The sequence below is a fragment of the Bactrocera oleae genome, chromosome X (assembly GCF_042242935.1).
Source record: "Bactrocera oleae isolate idBacOlea1 chromosome X, idBacOlea1, whole genome shotgun sequence".
Classification (NCBI taxonomy): Eukaryota; Metazoa; Arthropoda; class Insecta; order Diptera; family Tephritidae; genus Bactrocera; species Bactrocera oleae.
Window position 1 is genome coordinate 35,319,030 of NC_091541.1, and position 27,942 is coordinate 35,346,971.

The 27,942-nt window shown below is 32.9% G+C and overlaps 1 protein-coding gene across 11 annotated transcripts; it reads right to left on the reverse strand.

The window, feature by feature from the left end:
- Positions 1-27,942, reverse strand: NfI (Nuclear factor I). Of its 11 annotated transcripts, none has more exons than XM_070112748.1 (13): positions 27,789-27,942; positions 27,430-27,568; positions 27,054-27,183; positions 26,543-26,989; positions 22,402-22,684; positions 13,845-14,000; positions 11,708-12,245; positions 11,040-11,135; positions 10,658-10,894; positions 10,314-10,580; positions 9,176-10,221; positions 2,694-2,919; positions 1-2,494 (listed from the first exon to the last, which is right to left on the reverse strand). In XM_070112748.1, the coding sequence occupies exons 5-13, from the start codon at positions 22,480-22,482 to the stop codon at positions 2,445-2,447; spliced, it is 2,697 nt and encodes an 898-aa protein (XP_069968849.1). In that variant the 5' UTR covers positions 22,483-22,684; positions 26,543-26,989; positions 27,054-27,183; positions 27,430-27,568; positions 27,789-27,942; the 3' UTR covers positions 1-2,444. The 11 variants fall into 11 exon arrangements, with proteins under 11 accessions (XP_069968849.1, XP_036231741.1, XP_036231739.1 ...); XM_036375848.2 differs by having other exon boundaries at positions 27,663-27,942; XM_036375846.2 differs by lacking the exon at positions 27,430-27,568.

Here is a 27,942-nt window from a genome sequence, read left to right on the forward strand (position 1 = left end):
TTTAAATTGCTTTTTAGCGGTTTCCTTTAATTGTTCTTGAACTTTTCGCTTAGTCAGGCTTTTCTAAAACTAAAAGAGTATAAATAAATCTCCACATAATTAAATGGCTAATGTACAATTTTTCAAATTCAATTAACCGGAGATTTCTCTATCTTTATATACAAGCATAGGTATGTCGTTTATATATATTATACATACGTTATTTATATATCATTTATTATTCTAAATCCTCTACGCAATAGCTGTAGACTGATTTATGCTGTTATTTGTGTGTTCCATTAATTATTTACGATTTCATAAAATTATTTGCTAACGTTATCGAGTTAATGTACATATGTTCTAATTATGTCTACTATTGTCTCAATTTAATCTTTTAGTTTATATCAGTGTAAGCCCTTGCTTGTACGCTTAATGAATAATTGTATATTTTGTAACCTCATTTTCTTGTTTCCTATCTACATAATTACATGATATAGTTTTGAGCCTATCCACCTTGAATATGAGTCATAGGCAACCGTATTGCATACATACTTGTATGAATATGTGCTAATGCAAAGAAAGCTTAAGTTTTTTAAATTTTAAAAGCCGCACCAATATTAGGTGCCGACCGAAGGAACATACTACTTTAAATAATTTTATGCTTTAAAACTCATTGATTTATTAAAAAAAAAAAATTACTTTAAAGTAACTTTGGAATACAAAAAAGTTTGCTCCTGCCATAGAATGTTTTTGTTAAATTTATGTGAAATATGGGGAACGTTTAGTTCCAAGTTTAAAAAAATATCTTTATTCAAGCTCTGTTAAATATGGCCGACTGATTACAGCCAATATTTTAAATATGAAGACTATTATACAATGTCGCAATGAAATTTTAAAAAATTTAAGTCTAAAACATGAAGTTTTCGCAGCGTGCAATTTTTTTCTAAATTTAGTCTTGAAATTTAATTTACATGAAATTTACTTTACAGAATTCTTAAATCGGTAAGACACGCAGCTAATTAAGTCCGACGCCATCTTTACCTAATTATCAATGTTAGTTTTGATACACTTTCTTCTTTAACCTGGAGAATGTATGAATGCAACACGAAATTCTCACGTTAGATGGAATCAAATCTTAATGTAATGTGTGTCAAAAGTAAAATATTATTGGTAGTAGTATTTTAAATATAATATCTACGCTTAAGAATATTTTTACACAAAGACGCAACGTATTATAGGAATTTTTGGTAATGAAAGCTTAAGTGATATAAAGAGATGATATAAATACATATAAAAAATAGTGATAACAACTCCCTAAAACTATTTAACAGTAAATAAAGTGCAAAAACAATAATAAATATAGACAAAGTATTTAATTGTATCTATGTACATATATCTGTATTTATCATGCTTACGCATGTATGCATGTAATTTATTAATGTGTATTTCAAAGCGCAGTTCATAAATATATTTCTTTCTTCACCTTAAACTAAGCAACTGCTTCGTCTTCACTACAAAACAAAAAGTTAATTGCCGTACTCAATCATCAACTGTGAAATCAATTCATGTTTTATATATTGCATAAACAATATTTCTAATATTTTATAGTAGTTCATTTCTTTATTGTGTTTCACGTTTAAGACGAATACTTGTAAGCGCTTTTTTGAAAGTAGAAGTTATCCTTAAATTGTAATAAGCACACATTTATTTGCAAATGTGTATACGTATTTAAATGAAAAATGCATCTTTTATATCCATACACATGTATTTTCTAATAATTGTGACCACTTATTAGAGCTAATATGTGTATTAGTATATATGCATTTTTCAATAATAATTTAAATAAAATATTGTAATAAACTGGTAAAAAAGTTTTTTCAAAATAAAAACATAAGTTAATAAAAAATTATGCACAAATATGCGTGTATATAGGTATATGAAATTTTTTTTATATATATAACACATATGTACTTATGTACATAGCAGAATGTGTATGCTACAGCAAAAATATAATGGACCTAATACATACATATATTTATATGTTCACTAGCAATGCATATATATATGTAAATGGATTTATGCACATGCCTTAACACATGTGTGAATTGGGGTAGCCACGTGCGTGTTTGAAGATGTGTTTAATATATTTTCTCGTACGTTATAGAACTTCATATTTTGTATTATTTGCTCACAAACTAGAGTATAAATATGAACGCATATTGATATATGTAGGTACATATCTAATGTGCCTATAAATGTATATGTATGTGTTTATTAGTATACATACATACACATATTTATGCATATGTGCTTCAATAACTATATAATTGCTTTATATTGTATTATATAATCGAAACAATATTCACTTGCCCTTAAAATGAGAAACTTACATATAAACCCTAACTATTATTATCTAAACAGTTTTAGTTATCCTAATGGTAGTCATCTGCAATTGGTATTTTTAATCATGTAATGTAGTCACGATTCTGAGTATATTCCTCATTATATCGGCCAGCTGGAAATTGAGATTTATTTAGTATAATGAGATTATATATTGTACTTGAGTACAGAACTTAAAAATATACTTTTAAGTGAAAAAATAATAATGGCAACCAAAATAATATAATACTACAATTCACTAATTCGCTTTATGTGAAATATGATATTGGTATGTATGTAGTATCTATACCATACAAGAAGTGTTTGTTGCTTACCATCTTCCATTAATATCACCGGAGTGTTTTCAGAGTTTGTGCTGGACACTGAATGTGGCATCATGCTAAACTCATCCTCCATAAGGAACGGCGGGTTCCATCGCGGCCGTGGTGTTGACCGATGAGGTACATTTGAAGCACCAGTGATCGGCGATGAATACAAACTTAGATTAGTCGGACTGATAACACCGGAAATGGTCGAGATTGAACTAGTGTAGCCAAGAATCTGTGAAAATTTTTTCTAATAAGTTAATAATACAATCGCTACGCTTAATGGAAAATTTGCATACCACACAATTAAAAAGGCGTTGCAATGATTTTTATGATGGTATAACCAATATTAAAAAAAAAAATTTAAAACAAATTACTACTGAAAAAATAACAGGATTGTTTTATTTGACCGTCATAAGCTAACGAAATAAATCTTAAAAATAAAACGCACTTAGCTTATTTCAGGTCAAACTGGTAATAGATACCATAGTATTTCGACGTAAGCAGGGACGGGCAACAGCAGGTCAGACGTCTTACGTGGGTATTGGTGGCGCCTCAATAGCATAGCATTCAGATAGGTAGTCTAACTATGGACGGGGGTACAAAAAGGGCTGGATCATGCGACCGGTGACGAGGATCATCCTGACTGGGGACCCTTAAATATCCCAGTTTAGAACGGAGCTTACGGATACCTGGCGCCTTTCGTAATAAGATAGCCTAACTGGATGTTCTAGTTGTTCCCAGAAGAGAGCAGCGTTCGTTACGAGCTCGAGAGTAGCCAGCGTGAGGACAGGAACGAAGGGGTGGAGACCAAAAAGGCCACGATGCAGATTCTGCTGTTTTTAATAAAGAAATTCATCGAACCACATAACCACTAAAGTGGCGGGGAGATCAAGTACGGATTCACGAAGGTGAGAATCACGACTTAGAAACCTAACGTTTTTATGTTATGTTAAGGTGTGTTCCAAAGTAAACAGGACTTTTAAAAAAAATACAGAACAAATGATTTTATCGGCAAAATCTTATAAACAAAATTTTATATTCAAAAAAGTCTCCTTCTGCTTTAATACAGCTTTTTGCACGGTCCCAAAGCATGTCAAACGAGTGTTTTAGCTCGTTGCCCGGTATGGCCACCAGTATCCCCGTGCAAGCCTTTTGAATGGCCTCCACGTCTGCATAACGCTTTCCTTTCATCGGCAAATGCATTTTTCCGAAAAGGCAGAAGTCGCACGGTGCCATATCAGGTGAATACGGGGAGTGGTTGATTGTTAAAATGTGAGTTTTGGCCAAATAATCGGCCACAAGCGTTGATCGATGAGACGGCGCATTATCGTGCAACAAACGCCAACTTCCATCTTCGCGATATTCGGGCGAACACGTCGAATACGGCGCACCAAACGCCTCAAACTCCAAGGTAGAATACCGCATTAACGTTTTGGCCGGGTGGAACAAATTCTTTGTGGATAATACGCTTGGAATCATAAGAACAAATCAGTATTGTCTTCACTTTTGACTTCTCCAGGCGCGATTTTTTGGGTTTCGGCTCATTTCTCATAGACGGCGCATTATCGTGCAACAAACGCCAACTTCCATCTTCGCGATATTCGGGCGAACACGTCGAATACGGCGCACCAAACGCCTCAAACTCCAAGGTAGAATACCGCATTAACGTTTTGGCCTGGTGGAACAAATTCTTTGTGGATAATACGCTTGGAATCATAAAAACAAATCAGCATTGTCTTCACTCTTGACTTCTCCAGGCGCGATTTTTCGGGTTTCGGCTCATTTCTCATTTATGTCCTCACGACCACTTTGGAAACGTTGAAACCACTCGTGCACTCTGCTACGGGATAGACAATAATCGCCATAAACTTGTTTCATCAATTGAAACGTTTCGGTAAAAGTTTTACCAATTTTAAAACAAAATTTAATGTTGGCTCTTTGTTCGAAGCTCATTTTCGCTCCGATGACAAAAACATACTGACACTTAAAACGCAATAACTTCACTCCCAATTGATTAAATGTCATGAAATTTTTCCTGGAAATCGATAAAGGATAGCAGATTCTAACGCACTAGTCGACATATAGATGGCGCCACTAGAGTTTACATTGTTACTTTTTAACTACTTTGGAACGCACCTTGTAGCAACCATGACACAGCAGCAGTAAACTGGAAAACGGGCGCCACTTACCGGTTGGTGTCAGGCTATACAATACGCCATATGGTGAGGAGCAAGTATCATCTCAGCTGGTAAAAAAGTGGGTACGGGATAGCGAGGCATCCAAGTGCAGTGTCTCAAACGCTCACCATACAATCTGGGGCAACTCAGACGTCAATGACAGAGGTGAGAGTCTCTCTAATTACTTACTAGGCATTAATATAATATTATGTTGTATAATATAGGTAGTATGCCAACGTTTGTCACAAGAAACAAGCAGTACTAGATATCACTTATATTTTTTCTTTTCGGATCACGGATATATTGAATGTATTATTGAAGAAAGGGCAGACAGAGTCAACAATTTTAGGAAAACGAACTGTCAGGTGCACATGCAAGAGCTGAAAAAACATATTCCTATGATTCCGCCTTTTCAGCCCAAGAACAAGGAGGACCTCGACAAGTATTAGAGGTGGCTTGTCCAATAACACGTAGTAGGGGTAGAATTAGGCCCCAATGGTGGTTTCCCGAACTTAAAAAATTACGAAAAGACTGCAGGATGCATTTTAGTTTAGTTAATCTATCCCAAGGCGAGAAATATTAAGTCATACAAAACATAGGTTAGGAAAGCAAAAAAAAATTTCTTGGAAATCTTTTCGCAATGATACGGCGGAAGCGTCCCGACTTAGGAAAATAATCACACAATCGGTGCATAGCATTGGATACCTTCAGAAGCCAGACCACAGCCAGAGCAGGCACCACTCTACAATTATTGTAAAGATTTACTAGACGAACATGTTATAAATTTATCTGAGTCTTTGTGGAGTCAATCCCTGACTTGCTCAACAAGCCGGCAAACGGGACATAAATGGAGTATGGGGCGCACAAACCGACTATTAAAATTCAAAAGGACAAATATAAGAACTCTAGTATGAGTGCTAACAAGACTCTGTCTAATTAGTAGACATACCAGCAGACTAGGTGCACTAGGTGTAGAAGCTGTCAGGTGGTAGAAGTAGAGGACACTGTAAAATATCTTCTATGCGTATGTACCGTTTTACAGAACAAGTATGGAAGTTTTAAGTTCGGGTGTAGCCGAACATTTTATACTCTCGCAACTTGCTAGGATCAAAGCCCGGGAAATTACTTCAGGTGTTGGCAAAACTGTATATTAAAGGAAGTATTGATCCGATTCAACCAATTCTTGACACAAAAACATACTATTATCGAGAGTTTCATTTATTTATTTTATTATATGAATTTCAATTATATATCTTACACATTGACCTATTTTTTCGGTAAAAAGTCAACGATAGGCACTGGAGTCCACATAATCAGTACCTAGGGGCTTGAACAGTTTTGGTTCGATTTAGACAATTTTTGGTCACAATGTGGCATACTTTAAACGCATTATTCACGCAAAGTTTTGCCCCGATACAATCATTGTTGCTTGATTTGCATAGTGGAAAGTGAAAGAATCAGATGGAATTTAAAATGGTGTTATATGGGAAATAGGCGTGGTTGTAATCCGATTTCGCCCATTTTCACACTATAAAATAGAAATATGGGAAGAATGTTATGTAGCGTATGTATTTCGTCGAAATCGGTTAAGCAGATCCCAAGATATGTGTTTTCACCTAAAAGTGGTAGTTTTTAACAGTACCGTTATATGAGGAGTGGGGGTCGATAGAGGTGCTAAAACATTTGTTCTCAGTAAGTTTTGTTATTAAAGTTTTAGCGGTTTAGGAGATATGCACATTAAATCTAAAAGGGGCCACGCCAACTTTTTAAAAAAATTTAAACTGCAGGTGCTCTTCCCTAATGTTATCCTGTATACCAAAGTATAAAGTCTTGTATCTAATTGTGGAGCTTAGTTATGGCAATTTCTTTGTGGCATGGTTGGTATAATGGCGATTTGTGGGCGTGGCAGTGGTCCGACTACGCCCATATGCAATACAAACCGTCTTACTGTACCAAGTTTCATAAAGATATCTCAATTTTTACTTAGTTACAGCTTGCACAGACGGACAGACGGACGGACAGACAGTCACCCGGATTTCAACTCGCCTCTTCATCCTGATAATTTATATATATATTACCCTATATCTAACTCGATTAGTTTTAGGTGATACAAACAACCGTTGAGTGAACAAAATTATTATACTCTGTAGCAACAGATTGCGAGAGTATAAAAATAATCGCAACTATCGGTCGAGGGTTTTTAGACGACGACTCGGAAGTTGCTCACATAAAACTATTTGTACTGATGAACTTTACGGGTTGGTTCAGAGAGGAGACAATAGTGTGAGGGAACATTAGTTCCGGTGGTATCCCAATAGGCCTTCTATAGGCCTAGGTGCGCCGTCAGACAGCCCATCTACCTGACAACCTAGCTTATTTTTTGTTTTCGCTTAAGTAAGGATTTGGTTGGCAATGCGAGCAAGAACAGTCAGCTGATATTCAATTTATTTCAAAATGTCTGACATAAAGAAAGATAAGTTTGAATTTTTAAATTTGTAAACAGATTTCTAACATACCATCCAAATAACAAAAGTTTTAATTGTCTTAATTTTAACCCAAATCCCTTCTACACGGATCTGTATTTTTGGTTTGCTAAGATACTTTTTGATAACCAAATATAACTATGTTGACTAAGTCTTCCATACCAAATAAGCTTGACGTACTGGTCAAATAAAACACGTCTAGTAATACTTTTGTGGAAAGATCGCAAATAGCTGCCAATTTTTTATATAGAATAATAGTTTAAGCGCACAAATATTAATACAAAATAACAATTAGATAAATTTATAGAAAATTAAAGGTAGAAGCGATAAAAATTCGGACATGTATTTAAATTCAACCCGTAAACGAACTAATCTAACATGATCGGTCAGCTTAAATGACGGGGACTGCAGCATATGTATAGAACAATTTATGCGAAGATTATTGCGTTGCCTTGGTCCATGCCAAATTGTGTGAAGATACCTTGTCAAATAAAAAAGCTTTCTATACGAGGACTTGTTTTTGATCGGGCAGTTTGTATGAACAATTTACAAAGTAAACAAAAGAGTCATTAACCCCTTAAAATATAAACAAAGGGGAAATTCACCTTATTGGATGTAAACAAAAATGCTATTGGGCTAAATGTGAGCAAAGGTTTTTGACTTGGCTGAAGATAAACATAAGGGTCGTTGACCCCACAAATGTAAACAAAGGGGCCATTCACCTCATAAGATGTAAACAAAAAAACATTGAGCTAAATGTAAACAAATGTTGTTGACTTGGCTAAAGGTAAACAAAAGAGTCATGGACCCCATAAAATGTAAACAAAACGGATCATTGATCCCATAAAATAGAAACAAAAGGGTAATTTACCCCTTTAGTATAAACAAAAATGCACACGCTCTTTTTTTCCAAGAAACTGCTCAGTACTCGGAATAAGACATAGCACACTTTTTTTTTTTCCAAGAAACTGCTCATTACTCGGAATAAGACATAGCTCTCATACAAAGTGATCGATCAAAATCAAGTCCTTGTAAAAAAAAATTTTCTCACAATGTAAACAAAGGGGCCATTCACCTCGTAAGATGTAAACAAAAAAACATTGAGATAAATGTAAACAAATGTTGTTGACTTGGCTAAAGGTAAACGAAAGGGTCATGGACCCGATAAAATGTAAACAAAACGGATCATTGATCCCATAAAATTGAAACAAAAGGGTAATTTACCTTTTTAGTATAAACAAAAATGCACATGTTCTTTTTTTTCCAAGAAACTGCTCATTACTCGGAATAAGATATAGCTCTCATACAAAGTGATCGATCAAAATCATGTCCTTGTAAAGAAAGCTTCAGGACATTTGGGTATAGCTGCCATACAAAAGGACGGTCAAATTCATGTCCTTGTATGGAAAACATTTTATTTGACAAGAATTTTCACGACATTTGGCTTGATTTATTTACCAAGGCAACACCACAATCTACGAATATATTGTTCAGATCTGACCACTACGCATATAACTGCCACACAAACTGATCAATCAATATCAAGATAAAGCTATGCGCTCTTATGCTATAAGAGATGTCTCTGCGAAGGGTATTTGAGCTTCGATACAGCTAAATTTGTGTTTTTTCTAGTGTTTCGTATTTTCGAACGATATCTTCATGGTGTCTAAGGAAAAACAATTACAAGTTTTTTTTCATCCCCCTAGTGTAAAATGTATTTTCGAACTTGTCAAAAAATCTTTTCCGAGCTCAGAACATTATTATTTAACGTAAAAAAATATTTAATTAAATACAAATAATAATAAAAAAAATTATAATGTATACTTACTGGAGTTGTTTGTGAATGGAAATGATTGAAATACTCCCGACTGGTGGCTGGTGAGTACGACTGTGTGCCAATGCCACCAATTGTCGAGGATTTTGTGCTCCGTACAACGTCTATATGCCCTTGAGGACTTATCGGAGGGGGTGGCGAACTAGCCACTACAATATCAGTTGAACTACTACTGCTGTTATTGCTACGACTAGTAGCAGATGTGTTCGTTTGCATATTGGAACTGGGAACGGTAACCGTATCCGTTGTACTCGAAACCGAAGTAGTATTACCGTTACCACCACTAGTATTCGTAGATGTGTTCGCCGTCACGATTTGACCATTTGATTCACCGTGCTCGACTGTAGTATGTTGAGGATGTGATTGTGGGTGGCACCGAGTCTGATGTTGTTGATTTTGCTGATCCTGATGTGTTTGCTGATGCCTGGATGATTCCTTACCCGATTGATTAGAGTTTGGAGGGGTGGCAGATGATGGTGGTGATTCTACCATTGTCAAATCACCTGTGGACCTAATTATCGCAACTGGACGCGCCATTGGTGGCAAAGGTGGCGGAGGTAACATCGTACTGTACTGTTGATAATGAGAGGCTTGTACGGACGGCGCTGCGGAGGATAATTTTGTATTACGACTAGATGACGGTCCTCCTGTAGCAACCGTTTGTAACTGAAAGTGGCTTTGAAGATGTGGCGGGTGGTGAACTTCATTAATGTGAGTATTGCTATTTCCGGTTTCTTGGCAAACGTAGGTGACAAACTCGGACATATCATGTCCACTTACAACTTCGGGAGAATATTTTGAAATAGAAGCCGCTGCAGCTGCTGCAGCCGCGGCTGCAGCTACTGAAATTTGTGAACCATGGCTGTGTAAGTTTTGTTGGTGTTCATGGTGTTGAGATTGTTGCCTTTGGTGATGATGGTTATGCTGAGTACTACTGTCATCTGATGAACCATTTGAACTATTATGTAACTGATAGTACATTGCACCAGGGCTCACTGAATTTGTAACCAATGCAGACGTTACATTGTGTTGGATCAATACTAAAGGGAATTTTAAATAAATTAAAATTACAAATTTATGTAAATATATTCAATATGTAGTACTCGGTTTCGTTACAATTTAGAAAAATTACCTTCGTTCGATCGCACTTGACTCATATTCAATAATGAGCGATTTAGTGAAGGGGTATATCGCTGAAGCATTGATATATCGCTTCCTTGTATGTTAGCACCCGTCGAATCATTTGGACGCAATATCACAGAAAAACCACCACCGCTACCGTTATTTCCACCAACATCAGGTGGCGAAGTACATGTGTCAGTTTTACATACGGCTGCTCCTTGAGCTCGCAAGAGGGGTGATGGGGGTAAATGCATACTGCGTGGATCAACAAAGTCAACTATTTTCGGAAATAATTAAATAATATATTACAAAATTATTCAAAGCAAATTATTTTCTTTTCGTCAGATCCCTTACTACTATACCCAGCTGGAACAATCATAGAAGAGCCCGAGGCAGCTGATCGGCCGGAGTCCGTGTTTGCTAACATATTATTCGACGCTACCAAGCTACTAGGGACATCTACACCAACGCCAATTGACGGTGGTGGCAACTGATATGTGTTGCATTCATAGGCTCCGGTAGAATTTTCCATCTTAATATGGCTAGCATTTGCCGATAATAAATCATTACTTGCCTCATCAAGAATTGATGCTATACAATGAAAAAAATTTAACTTTTAGTTTTCTCCTCACATAGCTTCTTATTAACTCATTTATACATGATATAGATATATCTAAATGTTTTGACATAAATCAAGAATACTCCCACATAAAAATACATTAATCTGTAAACCTACCTTTAGAGAGGCTCCACAATTCCTTCGATGAAAAAACACCAGTAGCCAATATTATATCGTTACATATAACTCCATTGTAAGGATTATGGCTGTAACCTAATTTTATGTAAAACTTATTAGTTAATACTACTATTTCTTCTTTACAGAGAAAGTATTTATAGAATATAGTTCCTGAAATTAGTCCTCAAGCTTAATAACGCTAATATTCCGTCAAAAACATATGTAATGTTTATTAAAATAAGCCTATTTCATAAGAAAATCATTCGCTAGTTTTAAAAGTTGCGGAAACTATAAAAACAATACCTTTTCGTTCGTATATATACAACAAAACCTACTGATGAATATACAATCTGGCAGTTACTTGCTAGATAAAAATTTCATAAGGCACAATTCATTAAATGGAAATCAACAAAAAATTACCTGAATACTCAAAAGCTAATATTAATTAAATATGTCCATGGCTTTTTTTATTTCCCACAAATCATAAAGAATATTTAATTTTAACAAAATTTAAAAATCAAACAAACGGTGTAATGGGCAACTACCAACAGTCGACGTGGAATATACAGCTCAGACTTTTAACCTTTCCGTAATATAGAAATGGATGATCCTAGCAAACGCATATATATATGTAGGTGTATTTAAGTTCTCCATACTGCTTTTATTACCTTTCTCTTTGCGTCCTTCACCATCTTTCTTTATTTTGTTCATATTGTTATTACTGCCATTTGTATTGCTATTGACGTTAACATGGGTGTGTTCGTTGTTATATGCGAATAGTGCCATTGATGTGGGCGGCGGCGACGGCGGAGTTGGGCTGTGAAGTGGATCATGTGTATTGATGAAATTCGCTAAATACAAGTCCAGTTCGCGAACAGATACATTTATGTGATAGGGATTTACACATAAGCTGGGATGTGTACATTCGGGATTTTTTTCCAGCCTTTCTCCATCGGTACTTTCAAGCGGTATCGCCTTAAAAAGTATGACCATTACCAAATCCAAGCGCCAAACCTTATCTGCCTGTCGTAAGCAGTCGATTCGTCGCATTTTTCCTTTTTGATCGGGATTCGAAAGTACGCAAATCGATTTTCGTTTACCGGTGATAGATTGCACGAAATCTTCTCGGCATTCCTGGGTAATATCTTTACGTAATTTGCCTAGTAACCGGGACGCCCACTTTTGTTTTACCTCCGCTTTTTCATTCTATTGCATAAATACACTTATATAGTTTTTCACACAAAAATTCATATCAATTGGAAAAATAAATGCAGTTAAAGAATTTCTCAATTAAAAATAACATCTCAATTAAAAAATATGTAAGTAAAGAAGTTTTTCTTAGTATTAGATTATATGCTTCGTCTAATAACGAAGAGCAAGAAGCTGCGGCGGAATTCAATGTTTTATTATAAATACATTTTAATGAAGATATGTATGTCGATTTGAAATTTAGCAAAGATAATTCAAATAGCCAATGGGATATTAATTTTGAACATTTTAATACAGTTTCATTCTGCCTTGTAAAGGGTGTTTTTTTAGAGGTATAGAACTTTAAATTGCAATAAAACAACGATGGATTATTTGATTGACATGAATTTTATTTATACGAAAGATAATCTTGTGGCATTACATTTTAAATATGATTTCTGGCATATGACCGCCACGGCTGGCTAGACGTTAAATTAGGCGGTCACCAAACGTGTCTTTCATTCAATAAATTGATTGCGGCACGAGCTGAGTGACATGTTGCGACGTATTGTTGGAACCACAGCTCCGGGACACCATGGTTGTTCAATTCAGGAATGAAAAATTTAGTAATCATGGCCATCATCGTTTTTGAAGAAGTTCGGACCAATGATTCCACCAGCCAATAAAGCGCACCAAATAGTCAGTTTTCTGGATGCAACGGTGTTTCGACATGAGGATTAGATTCACTCCAAATACAGTCGTTTTGTTTGTTGACGTAGCCAACCAGAAGTGCGCTTCATCTTAAATGAACGTAGTGCGCGATACGTATTCCGCACAGAACCATTATTTTCGAAATAAAATTGCACTATTTGCAAGCGTTGTTCAGACGTGAGTCTATTCATGATGAATTGCCAAACCAAACTGAGGATAAAAATCAGTACTGCCAACTTAAAGTTCTATACCTCAAAAAAAACACCCTTTATATTTAAGGCAGTTACATGAAACCAGCTTCGAATTTTGACGCCGGAATAATAACCTATGAATGTTATGAATGTATACGTTTCACTTACCATCCCGGACTTATGTATACTATCTTACTAATACTATCATTAAAAATGAATAGCTAATTTCGGATGCCGAAATCGTAATTTGTTATATTTCCTATTTCCAGGTGCTGATAAACTTTTACTATAACTTATTATTATTAATTAGAGTATAAAATAGTTCCGGCGTCCCGCACAACTACATTATAAGCAAGTAAAGCGAACTTAGCCCGGATGTAGCCGAACATTTTATACTCTCACAATTTTCAAAGATCAAAGCCGGGTAAATACTTTCAAAAAAACTTTATATTAAACAAGTAAGGCAGAGCTAAGTTCGGGTACTGGAAAGTTTACCGAAAAAGCAAAAATTTTTATATTAGGTATATGAAAAGATCAGTATATGGTGGTTTAGGGAAGATATGAACAGATTTAAACCTTCCTACTGTGATACTTTTTAATATACTCTAGTTTTGTTCCATAATATTTTAAGATTTTTTCATATTTCAAAGTCTCACAAAATATAGTTACCATTTCAATATTATAATATTTGGGAAATGTTGAAAATAAATCTTACTTGTAGTTCATCCTTGCAATGTCGCTCCTCCTCCAGTGACATACGTTTTTCATGTTTTTTGTAGTACTTTCGTTTGGCAGCTTGCAAATTGAACCATGAATATGAAAACGATTTGACAAACGGCAAGAGAGCCTCAATGAACGGATGAAATTCATCCTATGTTGACGTGTTTAGTAACACGGAATTCGTGAAAGAAACAAAATATTTCATAAATGCACTTGGCCTTCAAAATTTCAAAGTATTAATACCCATAAACAAAATATAATATATAAATGGCCCTGCAAGAAACAATTAGGTACAATCAAAGTAAAACGAAAATAAAGAATTCAAGAGAAATCTGAAGCAGTTAATTTATTATTATTTCCCTTCTTAACAGGTTAGAAAACTTTAGAGGGACTGTAACTATTAGGATTATTTTGTTGATATCGGCTCAGTACATTAGCGATGCGACCTAGGTATACTACACAGCTGTGGCCGCCGCTACATCCGGGATTGTTAAAGTAAAATTTAATTTTTAAATACAAAGGCACTTATGAATTTGTTAGCGAATATTTTAATGTGCTTAAAAATATCAAGAACCTAAGCATGGCCTAAATAGTAACTTTAATGCCATCAATAGGAAAATGCTATTAATTAATCGTATTGTTATAAGGTTAAGAAATATTTTTAAAAAAATCCACTCGACATATTGTAAACTAATTCCGTTTCTTGCAAGGATTTAAATTTACATTAATATATTCTACTAATTACTATAAAATGCAAAATAAGTACATTTACATATGCACAATTACTTACAATTTTATATAAAATAAATATGTGTAGGTATGTGCATATGAAAAAATATAACACACAGAGGTTTCTAAGTTCTTAAATGACTGAGTTTGATAATAGTTAAGCGTAGAAGAACAACTTATATATATACATAGTACAATATTTAAATGCGAATTAAGTAAAGTTTCATACGAGTGCACAAATACTTACATCGAACATGTAAAGCTAATAAATGCCTATAAGATCCAAATGCACATAAAAGCCAGTGAAATATTTAATAAAGGAAATAGGAAAATAAAATGGCAAACAAAACCAAATATAAATTCGATGATATATTATAATGAGCCAAGTCGCTCCAATAATATCCACATTGTTTGGAATAATTTAGTTCTGTTATATTTCAGCCCTACAAATCTGATTAGTCGAGCTTTTCACCTAATATGTTAAAATCATATGCTACACTATCGGCGGCTTGATGATTCGCAACAACAGCAGAACATGTGCAAGAAAGAAGCAGAAATAAATACCTGACCGGCAAGGTAACCAAAAAAATAAACATAAGTACATTCTAGATGTATGCAATACGTTATAATATATTTTCAAATTGGAATAATGTGGTAGGAATAATATATACTTGTAATATAATAATTCACAAGAAACATATTCAACAAATTCAAAGAATTTACCTAAAATATTGTTTTCATATTATTTGTAATATTAAAAACCGTAGTCTCTTTTAAGGAGGTATATGGCCACCAATTCTATCTGTCTATATAATTTAAAATACTTGTTCTCACCTACCATCTACTCCCAAAAAATATACATACCCAAATAGGAAGAATTGTGACACATGAAAGCTTATTTGTCAGCAACATAGAAATATCGTATCTCCTATTTAGGAGAATAGAGAATGAATAGAGAATGTGGAGCCGCGGCACCAAATACAAGAATGTTCCAATTTAAATTTTTAAATGAATGTATATGTATATATATATATATATATTTATCTATACACGAAAATATATAGGGAATAGCTCGTCCAAACAAACTTTCATAGGGCTAAGTTAAACGTGATCGACGAATGACTTTTTACCGCTGAAAAAACTAAGTCAATTAAGAGACTTAATTCTTATATCTATCATATTATTAAATGTAAGCGATAAATTTTAATTAAAATTTTAAGAAACATTTTTTTCATATTTTTTCTATATATAAATGATGTGTTTATTATAAAGTAACTATGTGTAAAGTTATATTTACAAATATTTACTACTAATGCAAGTGTTAAAGAAAATATTTTGAATCCAATCAGTATATTATATGTATGTATAATGTATTCAAAGAAAAAATTAAGAGAATTATAGTTATACATTGTTTATTCCATGCTTTAAAAAAACAACGCATAGGGACTATGTGAACCTTGAATTGTTAGACACATAAAAGCCCAAAAATTCTTACGAAGCACAAAAAGAAGGTTTATTGCATTTTATACCACTATAAATTTTTTTTGTAATTTTAAGTCCATTAAATAAATAGTGCAATTAATGACCACCAAAAGTTTTAAGATATCAGTGACTTTTGAGTATGACATATATATATATATATACATATACATATATATATATATAATTATATATTATATGTATATTATATGTGATATATATAATTATATATATATATATGTATATGTCATTATTTTTTAATTCGAACACCTTTTTGTAAACTAATTCGAAAGCCATTTATGTATTGTTTCCCACACAAAAACTAATTGTTGAATTAGTTAGTTATGTATTGTATATGTGTATGCACCACTACGAAGTTTGCGGGAAGTTGAGATTTTGATATTTATTAACATTTCCACCAGAATAACTTAAACATTGCTAGTTAAATTTTAACAGTGTTGTAAAAATGTTCATGCTGTTTTTATTTGATAATATTTTCCAACCGAAGTCGTTCGAGTTAAATAATGATCTATAATATGTGTATGTATAGTATATAAAGTCACAAGGCCAGTACACACAAGATCGTGCAAATATGTTTTTGTTTTTATAAATATGGTGGTAACAATGTGTAGTTATAATATCCACTTTTGTACAACATGTTTAGCACATTAAGCAACAACGGTTCTGAGACTCTTTTCCACATCTTTTACAGGTTGAGCTTAAAATATTATATGCACTTTTCCTTAATTCCAGTTCAGCTGATGATGCGCAGATGATTAAATACATAAAATCACAAATAATCAAAATTTTCCAGTATGTTTACAATTCAAAGATCAATAAGAAATTTGTTCACTTATTTTTGATGCATTTAGTTAATTCGTTATAGAGAGGCAGAAAAATATAACTGGAAAATGCTTTAAGCAGTTTATTACATGACATTACACGTGTTAATAACACAGGTAATTAAATTTAAATAATTTGATTTTGCCTAAAACATATAACCGATTGTAATGGGATCCGTTTGCGTAGATTTTGAACCCGTACCCGTAGTTCCTTTTAATAGAAAACGCGGAAGTTTAACCTTGAAATATTATAATAATGCTAAATTACGAAATAATTAACTTCTTTGGCGCACGCTCATGTAAAAAAAAAACTGATTGAATTTCTGTATAGTATTTGTACCATAATTTTAAGATTTTATATTTGTAACACAAGATTCCTCAATTTGTATCTGAGTTTTATAAAAGATTGATGATATATGGGGGTTCCTCAATTTTTAGCACCAAGCCACATAATGTCTAAGGTATAACATTCGGAAATCATTATATTAGGAATGTAGTTCTGAATCAATGGTCAACACAAAAAATCCTCATAACTACATTAAAATGTTACCCATATTGTCCAATATATACAATATTAAGTCAAACGGATTTTCGAAAATAAATTAAGTATCTAAGGACTGGGGGAAATACTGAAACGATTATACCCATTCTAACCGCTAGGAGAAGATGCCAATTCCAATTTCGAAAATTTGAAACAATAAATTTTTTATTGCTAAAATCTAAGAGCAGATAAATACAAATGTAAATATTGTATTATGTGAGATCTCATTAATACGAGTATAATATAACATAATTTATCGTTATACGCCTCCGTGTTTTGTTATCTTGACACTCATATGACGGATGAATTCGCTCAGTATTGTTGTGAGTAGGGTGGATGTACATATAATATAATATTAAAGTTGAGGGATATAGGTATATATACAAGTATACCTATATATATTTTGTGAGTTATACATTTACATAAGTGAATCCATTTAGCAATTTAATTAACTAAATGTTAAAATTACTTTTTAAAACTGAACAGAAAATTAGTCAGAGTTTAAACGTTTTATAAATTATTGCGAACCAGATTTTTTAGCTGTTATTCCGTTTGTTTTGATCATTTTTGCTTTTGTCCCTAAACTAATTTCCTGCGCAAATAACTCCGTGTTGCATTCCTAATGATTTCCTCATACTAATTCGAGAATATCAAGGTAACTTTTAATGATTTTTTCATAACTTTAGGAATATCCTTGTAATCTCTGTTTGACAGTAATATTGAAGGCAATTCATAAATCGTTTGTTACGGGTGGCGATTTGCAGCAAAAACGTTGTCATTGTGTCGCGCTAGGCATTGCGCGCTGTGAAGGGTCTATTTTTGTGCATCATTTATGCAGTTATCTCACAAATTGTCCAATATATTCCGCATAAAATCGCTAGAGTAACCGAGAAAGAAATGAATGAGAATTCGATGTTTTTAACTATGTTTCAAATGAAAGCTGATAAAAACAAGTAAGGAAGTGTAACCGAACATTTTATACTCTCTCAATAATATATTGATTATATGAGGAAAAAGTCAACCAGAGAATAGGAAACCATTATATTAGGGATATGGGGTTTAGACGAAGGAGAAGATCGATGTGATTCATAATCAGCGCTAAGTCACACAATGATTAAGCAAATATGTCCAATTTAAACTGTCATTAAAATATGGCCACATGGTTAACAGTCAGCTGGAAAGTCGAAATCATGGAAGCTTGAAACTCGTATATTAGGTGTATGAGGGCTAGGGGTAGTATTGACCCGATTTTTTCCCATTTTTAGCACAAGGGCACATTATTATTAAGTAAAAATTCCTCTGAATTTCTATAATGTATCTCATAGATTACCAATATTTCCGGTAAAACCCAGATATAGGCACTGAGGACCACATTTCGGTACGTGGGAGTTTCAAAATTTATGGTCAGATTTCGATGATTTTTTGATATAGATATAAGATTAAACTAAACATAGGCAGTATCACGCACATCTACCAGTTTTTACACAATTTTGTTTATTTAGTGACTTATCGCTATTTTAATAGATTTCACAAAATTGTTTATGGGGAGAGAGGTGGGGGAGGTTTATCATTTGATTGCACCCATTTTTGGATTGTCTAAGGATCGGCACCTGCTGAACAATTTTGGTCGATATAGCTTTAGTGGTTTGTGAGATAGGTACAGTAGACGTATTAGGGGTAATACCATCCCCATTCTTAAAACTTTTCAAATTATAGATGCTCCTCCCTTCTACATATATCAAATAAAAATCTGCTATTTAGATATAACATTTTATAAGTTTCCGATTAACGAAATTTTGTGGGCGTAGCAATGGCCCGATTCTGCCCATCTACTATAATAACTTCCCGGGGGCTGACTGTCCGCCCGGTCGTCTGTACGTACAAGCGATACCTTAACTAAAAATTGTAACATTGTTAAAATTTGGTACATGCATTTCTTGGCGCCCTCCGGAATTCAACCCGTCTCTTCATTCTGATCATTTACATACATATATTTAACTTTATATCTATCTCGATTAGTTTAAGGTGTTACATACGACCGTTTGAAAAAAACATCTATTATACTCTGTGCAACATGCTGCTAGAGTATAAAAATACAAAAACACACATACATAACTGACAAGCAATTTTTATTTGCATTCACAGATATTTTCGCGTTCGAAGCGTATACATATAAAAATTCACTAAATCTTTCCTCTTAAAAATTATGAAATATTTTTGTAACATACTATCTGCCGAAGTGTCAACGTAACCAATACTTCGAAAATCGATATATTTGATGTATGAGCACTAGGCGAAGTACTAAACCGATTTTATCAATTTTTGCACCAGGCGACACTAATCACATGTCTATAATAATTGGCCAATAATTTCAGTTTAAAGTCAGCCATAGGCATTAAAATTATACTATTATACTCTGTATCTGGGGCTTGGAGCGATATAGTCCGAATTCGACCATTTTAAGTGAAGATAATCTTACTTGTGTTGAGTTCTATTTTAAATTCTTCAATGATTTATCTGTTGTATATGGAAAGAATCTTGTGTAGTTATTGGACTAGGTTTTTTTCTATAACTGTTAAAAATTAATTAGCAACTGGATGTTATGTTTTATTGAGACTTTTGAAAACACAAACGAAACGAGTTATTTTAATTGAGCCATATTAAACATTATTGCTCGAAAAAGGGTTTGAAGCAAAGACGCTGAAAATCTACTGAACTTATGCCATGTTACTTGAAGTCCTTTCGATACAATTTTTTTGTCATAAAATTGACACTAGTAAATCATTAAAATTAATATTTTAGATTGATTACTACCCAGTACTGTTGACAGAAGGACGTCTTGCAAATTGCGACAAATGTTGAGTGCTATCGGTCAGATAATATTTCATTCTATTTGTAGTATTTTACTTAAAGCGTACTCTAATGATAACACAGTAGAATGGAATTATTTACAAAACAACAAAATTCCGAAGATAAATATTTTAGGTTAATTTTGAACAGAACTAGCAATCGCTATTTTATTTCATTTAGAACCGTTGGCACTTACTTGAGCTAAGACTATGATCAAACAGGCACCTAATTGGCAAATACGAAAATTCCAACACTTTTACAATTAATTGTTACAAAAGAAAAATTGCATAAATTTAAATTAAAATTATATATCATTGGATGTGAAAATTAATGCACAAAAATCAGAAATTGAATTAAACCATATTAGTTTACAGTAATACATTTTAAAAAAATATATGTACATATGTAAAGTAACAGTGAAAACATTAATATAAAAAGTATTAAACACCGTTAAAATTTCCCCGTACAAAATTTTACGTCTACGAAGTTAAGCGTAGTCAGAATTACCAAAAAAACTATTTTTTTTTTTAATATTTGAGAAATATTCTCACAGAATTATGAGTTTATTTGGCAAATAGTTATGGGGATATGAGCGTATTTGTAAGAATTTTTTAACTTAATGTAACTGGCTCCCAAACTTTAAATGCGTTTTTCTCAAAACTATGATTTTTGAAGTGGTGACCACTATAGCTCGAAAACCGCTCGGTAGATTTCAATGAAATGTATACAGCTTTTTGAAAACATGAAAACTAACTAGTGCCTGATTGAAGGATTTTTTTTATTTCGATTTTTATTAAACAACTAACTGTTGCTCTTTTCACGAAAATCTGGAAAAAAATTTGTAAATTAAGAAAAGCTTCGACTAGGCACTATCTATTATCTATTAATAAAGCTACTTTTTTTCCCGATTGATTTTAGTTGAATCTCTAAGGATTAGTGATGGTCAACGCAAAGAGCTTCGGTTGGAACTGGACCAACACAAACAGCCATTACTATTAAAATTATTATATTTTTAAATGTCTGCCAAGTGAAGTCGAAACCTTCTTAAATGATTCTATATTTTCCTTTCTTTGACTACACCTAACCCCGTAAATGAATGGAAATTCTGATACCAATTGCGTAGTTAAGTCCCCGCTATAAAGGGCAAAAACCAAATTGCTGAGATAACATATTTGGCCTGTTTGAACATAATATATGTATTTGAATGTACCTGCAATCAATGTTTGTCAGGGATGTTTAACTGCAATAATTTCATGTAATAGGTATGTAAGTGTTACCGACTTCAAACAGAAACAACAAACCTTGAATAATTCTGTGAATTAAAATTGAAATGCTACTCTATGTTTAATATTCAAAAGGGGCACAATTAGATCGCTTTGCAAATTTTAAACATCGATAAAAAAATAACACACACATATATGAAGTAAGTGTATTGTATATAATAGATAAGCAGATAGATTTGATAAATAGTAGATAAAAAACAGATATTATTAGTGACCTTACTGTAATTATAATTTAATTACTTCGTATGCTTCGATAGGAGTACTTTGCTTGAACTTATGCTTTCATTTTAATGAATTTAATTGAAGTTAAAGCGCGACTCTGAAATTAACTACAAATTAGCAATTACACTTTTGGTACATACGTTGGTTACGTTAGTTTTTTTTGTTTTGTTTTCTTATTTGTTTTGTTTTTCTTTCTTCTTTTAGGCTTTTACGTGTATGGAAGTATAGTATAGTATATTAGTACAAAGTAGTATTAATTTATTTGCGATGATTGCAGAAGTAGTTGTACTGTCTTAATTGTGATTGGAATTAATCGAGGAAGTATCAAAGGCAAAAGAAGAAAAAACAATGGTGGCAGTAATTAGTCGCTGTATTGATTGCTAGTGATGATCCAATTCAATTTAATACTTTATGTCTTCTTTTTGCGCAATGTAAATTAATTGCTTATGTAGATAACTTTTTCCATAAAATGCATTAACTGTACTCGGATCATATATTAACTCTCATTATTTGTATTTATGTTTCGGCACATAGTATCTGATATTTGTTTGCTTTGATGACATTTAATTATCATGTTTTTTGTTTTGTTTAATTAAAAATCAGCACCTGTCCTGAGGATGATGTTTGCAAATATGAAGATACGTCCGTCTCAATCATGCAGCTTCTCAGTGTCTCAGGTATAAACATGCCCTGCGGCACTTTTCCACACCTTATTCTCGACCACTTGTTTTCTTTCGTAATTACAATTATTAATATGTTAGTTGCTCAAAAACAATTATTGCTCAGTTAAAATCCAAACGGCTTTGTACGGTTTAAATGTCTTGGCCAGCTAACTTCGCCTTTATACATACAAATGTGTATGTATATTAATTGGTTACGTTCGGATTTCCTAAACGGTTGGTAGGAAAGTTAAGGAAATAAATGGATTATACAAAATAAAAAAAAATTAGTAAAGAAAGTACATTTTTTTAATGCATAAATTATCCATCTCGAAGATGAGAAAGACTTTTTATTGAGACTTAATATAACGGTTTTTTTACTTTAACTCGAGCACATTTTTTATAATTTATTAAGTTTTACCACTTTCTTATAAAAAAAAAGTTTCAAATCCTTCTTTATTTTATTTTCATTGTTTTTTAGTTTAGCTATATCTGAATACCATACATTATAATAATCTTTTAGATTATTAAAAGTTGAAAAAAAAACTATTTTGCCAAAATTCAAAAATTCATATCTTTGAAACGAAAAAGAACACCCCTCTAAAAATTTAGAACTTCTTAAGATATGTTAGAGGTATAACATAAAAATTTTGAATGCAAAAACTTTAGCGCGATGGTTACTTTTTACGGTTCTGAAAAATTCAAAATTTTATAATTTTGGTAATAAGTATCCTCTGAAAACTCACCAGCGTTCTTTGTTTAATATACAATAGTTTCTGATTTGAAATTAACAAACTCATAGTGAAATTTTCAATAGCTCTTAGGAAAAATGTTTCTTTTAGCAGAACTTCGTTTTATAATAAAACAAAACTTTCCACCAAAATTTATTCGAATCGGTGGGGGTCGCATCAAACTATTTGTCGATTTGACATGGAATGGCCCATATAACAAGTAAGAAAGGGCTATGTTCTAGTGTAACCGAACATTTCATACTCTTGCAACTTGCTAAGAGCAAAGCCCGGTAAATACCTTTAGGTATTGGCAAAACTTAACTCACATATTTGCCGATATATGCGGTATAAAGACAGCCGGAAGTTAGAAATATAGTAATAGAATTATTGATCAGATTCAACCCATTTTTGAAAAAAAGACATACTATTATCAGAAAAAGTTTCTTTTCGAATTTCGCTTATATGTTTATCTCATTTACATTAGTTTTGGTCCGATTTGGACAATTTGTGGTCATAAGGTGACAATCTCAAAGGCACTATTCATGCAAAGATTTATCCGGATACATTGGCGTAGGCGTGGTTTTTGTCTGATTTCGCCCAATTTCACGTTGTTATATAGGAATGTAAGGTAATATTACTTATCGAATTTGGTTAAAATCGGTGGAGTAGGTCCCAAGATATGGCTTTTCACCGAAATGTGGGCGGTGTCACGCCCATCATCCAAGTTTGATACAGGCTGCTATAAAGCCCTCTCGTACCATCTCGGGTGTAAAATTTTATTTCTCTGGCGTATTTATCAATAGATTTATCGCACTTTTAGTAGCTTTTAACAAAACTGTTATAGTGTACAGTGGGCGGGGTTATATTCCGAATTCACCTATCTTCACAGGGTGGGTGGGAAAGAAGATTTCAGGAAAAGGATTTGTCCTGAGAGAATTTGGTTATTATAGATTGAATAGTTTAAGAGATATGCACATTAAAGGTATAAAAGGGCGTGACCACGCCCACTTTTTAAAAATTTTTTTAAGCATAGATGCTGGGTAAGTTTTCGATTAATGGCGTTTTGTGGGCATGGCAATGTTCTGTTCTACGAATCTGCAATACCAGCCCTCCTTGGGTGCCAAATGACATATGTATCAAGTTTCATCAAGATATCTCAATATATATTCAAATTATCGCTTGCACGGACTGCCAGACGGATGGACACACAGACAGTCGCTCGGAATTCAACTCGTCTCGTTTCATATATATTTATATATATATAACTCGATTAGTTTTTGGTGATACAAACAACTGTAAGGTGAACAAAACTATTATACTCTGTAGCAAAATGTTGCAGGAGTATAAAAATTACGTGTCACGTTTTCTCCGGGGAAAACTCCTAAACTATTGAACCGAGTTTAGTAAAATTTAACGCACTGTGTCCAGTTTGATCGAACTTACTCCAAAACAATTTATAAATAAAATATATATATTTCCGAACGTAAGCATCTAATCAAAATTAAAAAAAATTTATATATTATTGTAATTTTGGGTAAAATGCCAAATTAGTTTATTATTTATTTTTATTATTATTTATTTATTTATTTATTATTTTTTCCATTGACAAATATTTGTATCAATCATATTCATAATCAAACATCGAGTACAATCCTTTGGATTCTTTTACTGGCAATAATAGTATTAAATGTACACTTTATAGTTCTATTAAATCCTGTTACAAAGCTGGACATTGCGAAAAACAATCTAATGAGGCTGACTATTCATATTAAATTTAAAATTAAAACTACTTCTCTATTACTATTATATACTTGTAGGTATGTTAATGGTACATATTTAATAGTGCAGTATGAAAAATTAATTCAATATGAGTCGAGTCACTTCTCTTTTTTTCCGTATATGCACCTTCGCAATACCGCGCTCCGGTTTATATTAGGTTCAATTCTCTTTTTTTAGTGTTGGTTTTATATGTACATTTTTTGACAAGAAAGCAAACCCCAAGGATAGAGAGCAGAGAAATGGTATGACTGAAAAAATGCCGAATTTAGTGGCCTCGAACTGTTGCGAACAAGAACACAAAGAATGTTGTCAGAGTACGACCAAATCATAACACTTCCCCTTTTCGCTCCGTTCCTCTGCCGCAACGAGTTGCCGAGTTATTATCTTGTTTTGTTTTGATTACGCATAGCAAAGAAAGGGGAATAAAGTGAAGCTAGCTATGGTTCGCTCGATTTCGGTCATTCTCATTGAAATTTGTTATTTTTTTTTTTATAAAACTTTGAATCAAGTATATATTTGCATATCTATATTATTTTATCTATTCACTCTCAGCTGTCAAATATTCCCCAACAGTCAAGAGTTTTATGTTTATCTAAAGTTTCTATGTTATGATATTCCTAAAAAACAAAAAAAAAAGACGTTAACTTCGGTTATTACGAAGCTACAAGTATAATACTCTTCACAAATAATAAGTTTTCCATACAAGTTGCTTTGGACAATAATCCATGACGAATTTCGTGCAGATATCTTCTGAAATAAAAAATCTTTCCACGCAAGGGCTTCATTTTGATCGTTCACTTTATATGGCAGCTATATGCTATAGTGGTCCGATTTAAAAATTGGTTAGAAGATTGGGCAATAATACTTGTCAAATTTCTTGAAGATAACTTTTCAAATGAAAAAGTTTTCAATACATGCACTTCATTTTGATCGTTGGCTTTATATGGCAGCTAAATACATACCCAATAGTGTTCCGACAAATGTGCAGCTGCTTGGAGAGAAAAGGACGTGTACAAAATTTCAGATAAATATGTCAAAAACTGAGGGGGTATATACAGACGGACATGGCTTACGTCACGGGATCATTTATACACATATATTTTGTAGGCTTTCCAAAGCTTCCTTCTGAATGTTACAAACTTATAAACATAATACTTTATAAACATAATATACCCGGTTCAGGGTATAAAAAATGTTAAAATATCTTTGGCCTTGTAATTGTCACATTATATACAGACTATATTTTACATATATTATGAATCAAACTAGTGAAACGTTTACTATCGAAATCAACTTCCTTTCCTTCTTTAAGATGAGGCATCAAATAACTATACACCACTAGACATTGTTATTTAGTACCGTTTATATCAAAGGCATTTCTTTAATTGCAACTTATAATATATAATTGATAGTCGAAAGTTAAATTTAAAAGTCTTTGCTCGTTTCCGGATATTGAAAATATTAGCTACATACAAGTATGAATATCGCAATAATCGGGCTTTTATTCGTTTTCTTTCTCATGCTCAAAATGGAAAACTCAGCATTTCTAAATGTACATAATCCAACATACATACTCACCGTTAACAGTATAGTCTTGTTCGAAAATGGGAAGACGCAGATTCATCAGATAGCAATGCATGTTTAAAGGACATTTCTGCTTGTTATCTGATATTACTTGTAATTTTTTAAGTCAAGAACTGCTAGCTAATCCATTTCATTACATCATCATTTGGAGTATTTTATATTGTTTTTCATCTATTTTTATTGTCATACCGATATCCCGATATTTTTATTTGTAGTTTTTGTATGCTTTTTATGTTTAAGTCTGCATCCGGCAAACTAGTATGCATTAGGAACTAAGAAAAATGCTTGTTGATTATAATTGTTGTAGATGATAACTCCCAACAAAATCGTGAATGTGGCACATAAGTGCGACAATTACACATATTTCAAAGTAACTTTCGAGGCATGATATTTGGTTTTTTTGGCACCGGTCAATCCGTCGAGCATTACAAGGAAAATAACCTAAAAAACATATATACATACCTAAAAACTGCACACATGACAATGTGAATAAGAATATATTTACTTGATGGTTCAATAGCGTCGAATATACAGTTTGCAACAAAAACATTGCATGGAATTAATGAAAAATGTAATACATGTATATACATATACATGCGCTGCATATAGAGTGCCACTGGCCCACAAGCATTCTTCTAAAGGGTAGAAGAGAATTATTTTAACACAAAAACATCTAAAAAAAAATTAAAAATTATTTGATTTCTACTCTACAATGCTCCGAGTTCAGTAATAATTGCAAAAATATTGCTATTTATAAATCGTTCATTAAACTTTTCAACGCATTGTTTTTCTCTTTCATTTCATTTATTATGAATGTAAATAACATGTATGCCAATGTTCAAGCGAGAAAATTAACAACGGATCATATAATAAGTACTTGCCCGAATTATTTTTTATGTTTTGGATTTCGGTTGAATGTTTATGTTTGTGTTATACAATTTAGTTTTCTTCCTTTCTGGCTCAGATGGATTTTTTAACGCTTTTATTTAGCATAGTATTAGTATATACTTCCCGACCGACCTGCATTCATAAAAACTTAAACTTAACCTTAAGAGTACCCAACGTTTATTTTTTAACTGTTTTATAAATACACAAAGTGTCCTTTGTAAATTACTCGTATAATCATGTGAAAATTTCGGGAAACTAAAACGTAGTAACCTAACACATTCACACAAACACTTGCACAGTTGACGTTATCCGTCATTTTATATATTTATTTTTGATATTATCTGCTCATTACACAATCTAATGTAGTGTTTGCAACTAAAAAAGAAAGATAGAACAAGGTGGTGGTAGCGGCGGCGGCGTTTTAAATATAGAAAGCAAAGAGGATAATTTCGTTAGGCAAACACGTCGCGCCGCCCACAATTCAGTGTTGCAGACTGAATGCAAAA

Excerpts from the sequence above, each read along its gene's own strand:
- NfI (XM_014240826.3), bottom strand. The coding sequence starts at position 22,482 with ATGTTTATACCTGAGACACTGAGAAGCTGCATGATTGAGACGGACGTA. Across the intron at positions 11,136-11,707 it reads TGAAGGACGCAAAGAGAAAG|GTTACAGCCATAATCCTTAC; the intron begins GTAATAAAAGCA and ends ACATAAAATTAG. Across the intron at positions 10,895-11,039 it reads ATTGTGGAGCCTCTCTAAAG|CATCAATTCTTGATGAGGCA; the intron begins GTAGGTTTACAG and ends TTCATTGTATAG.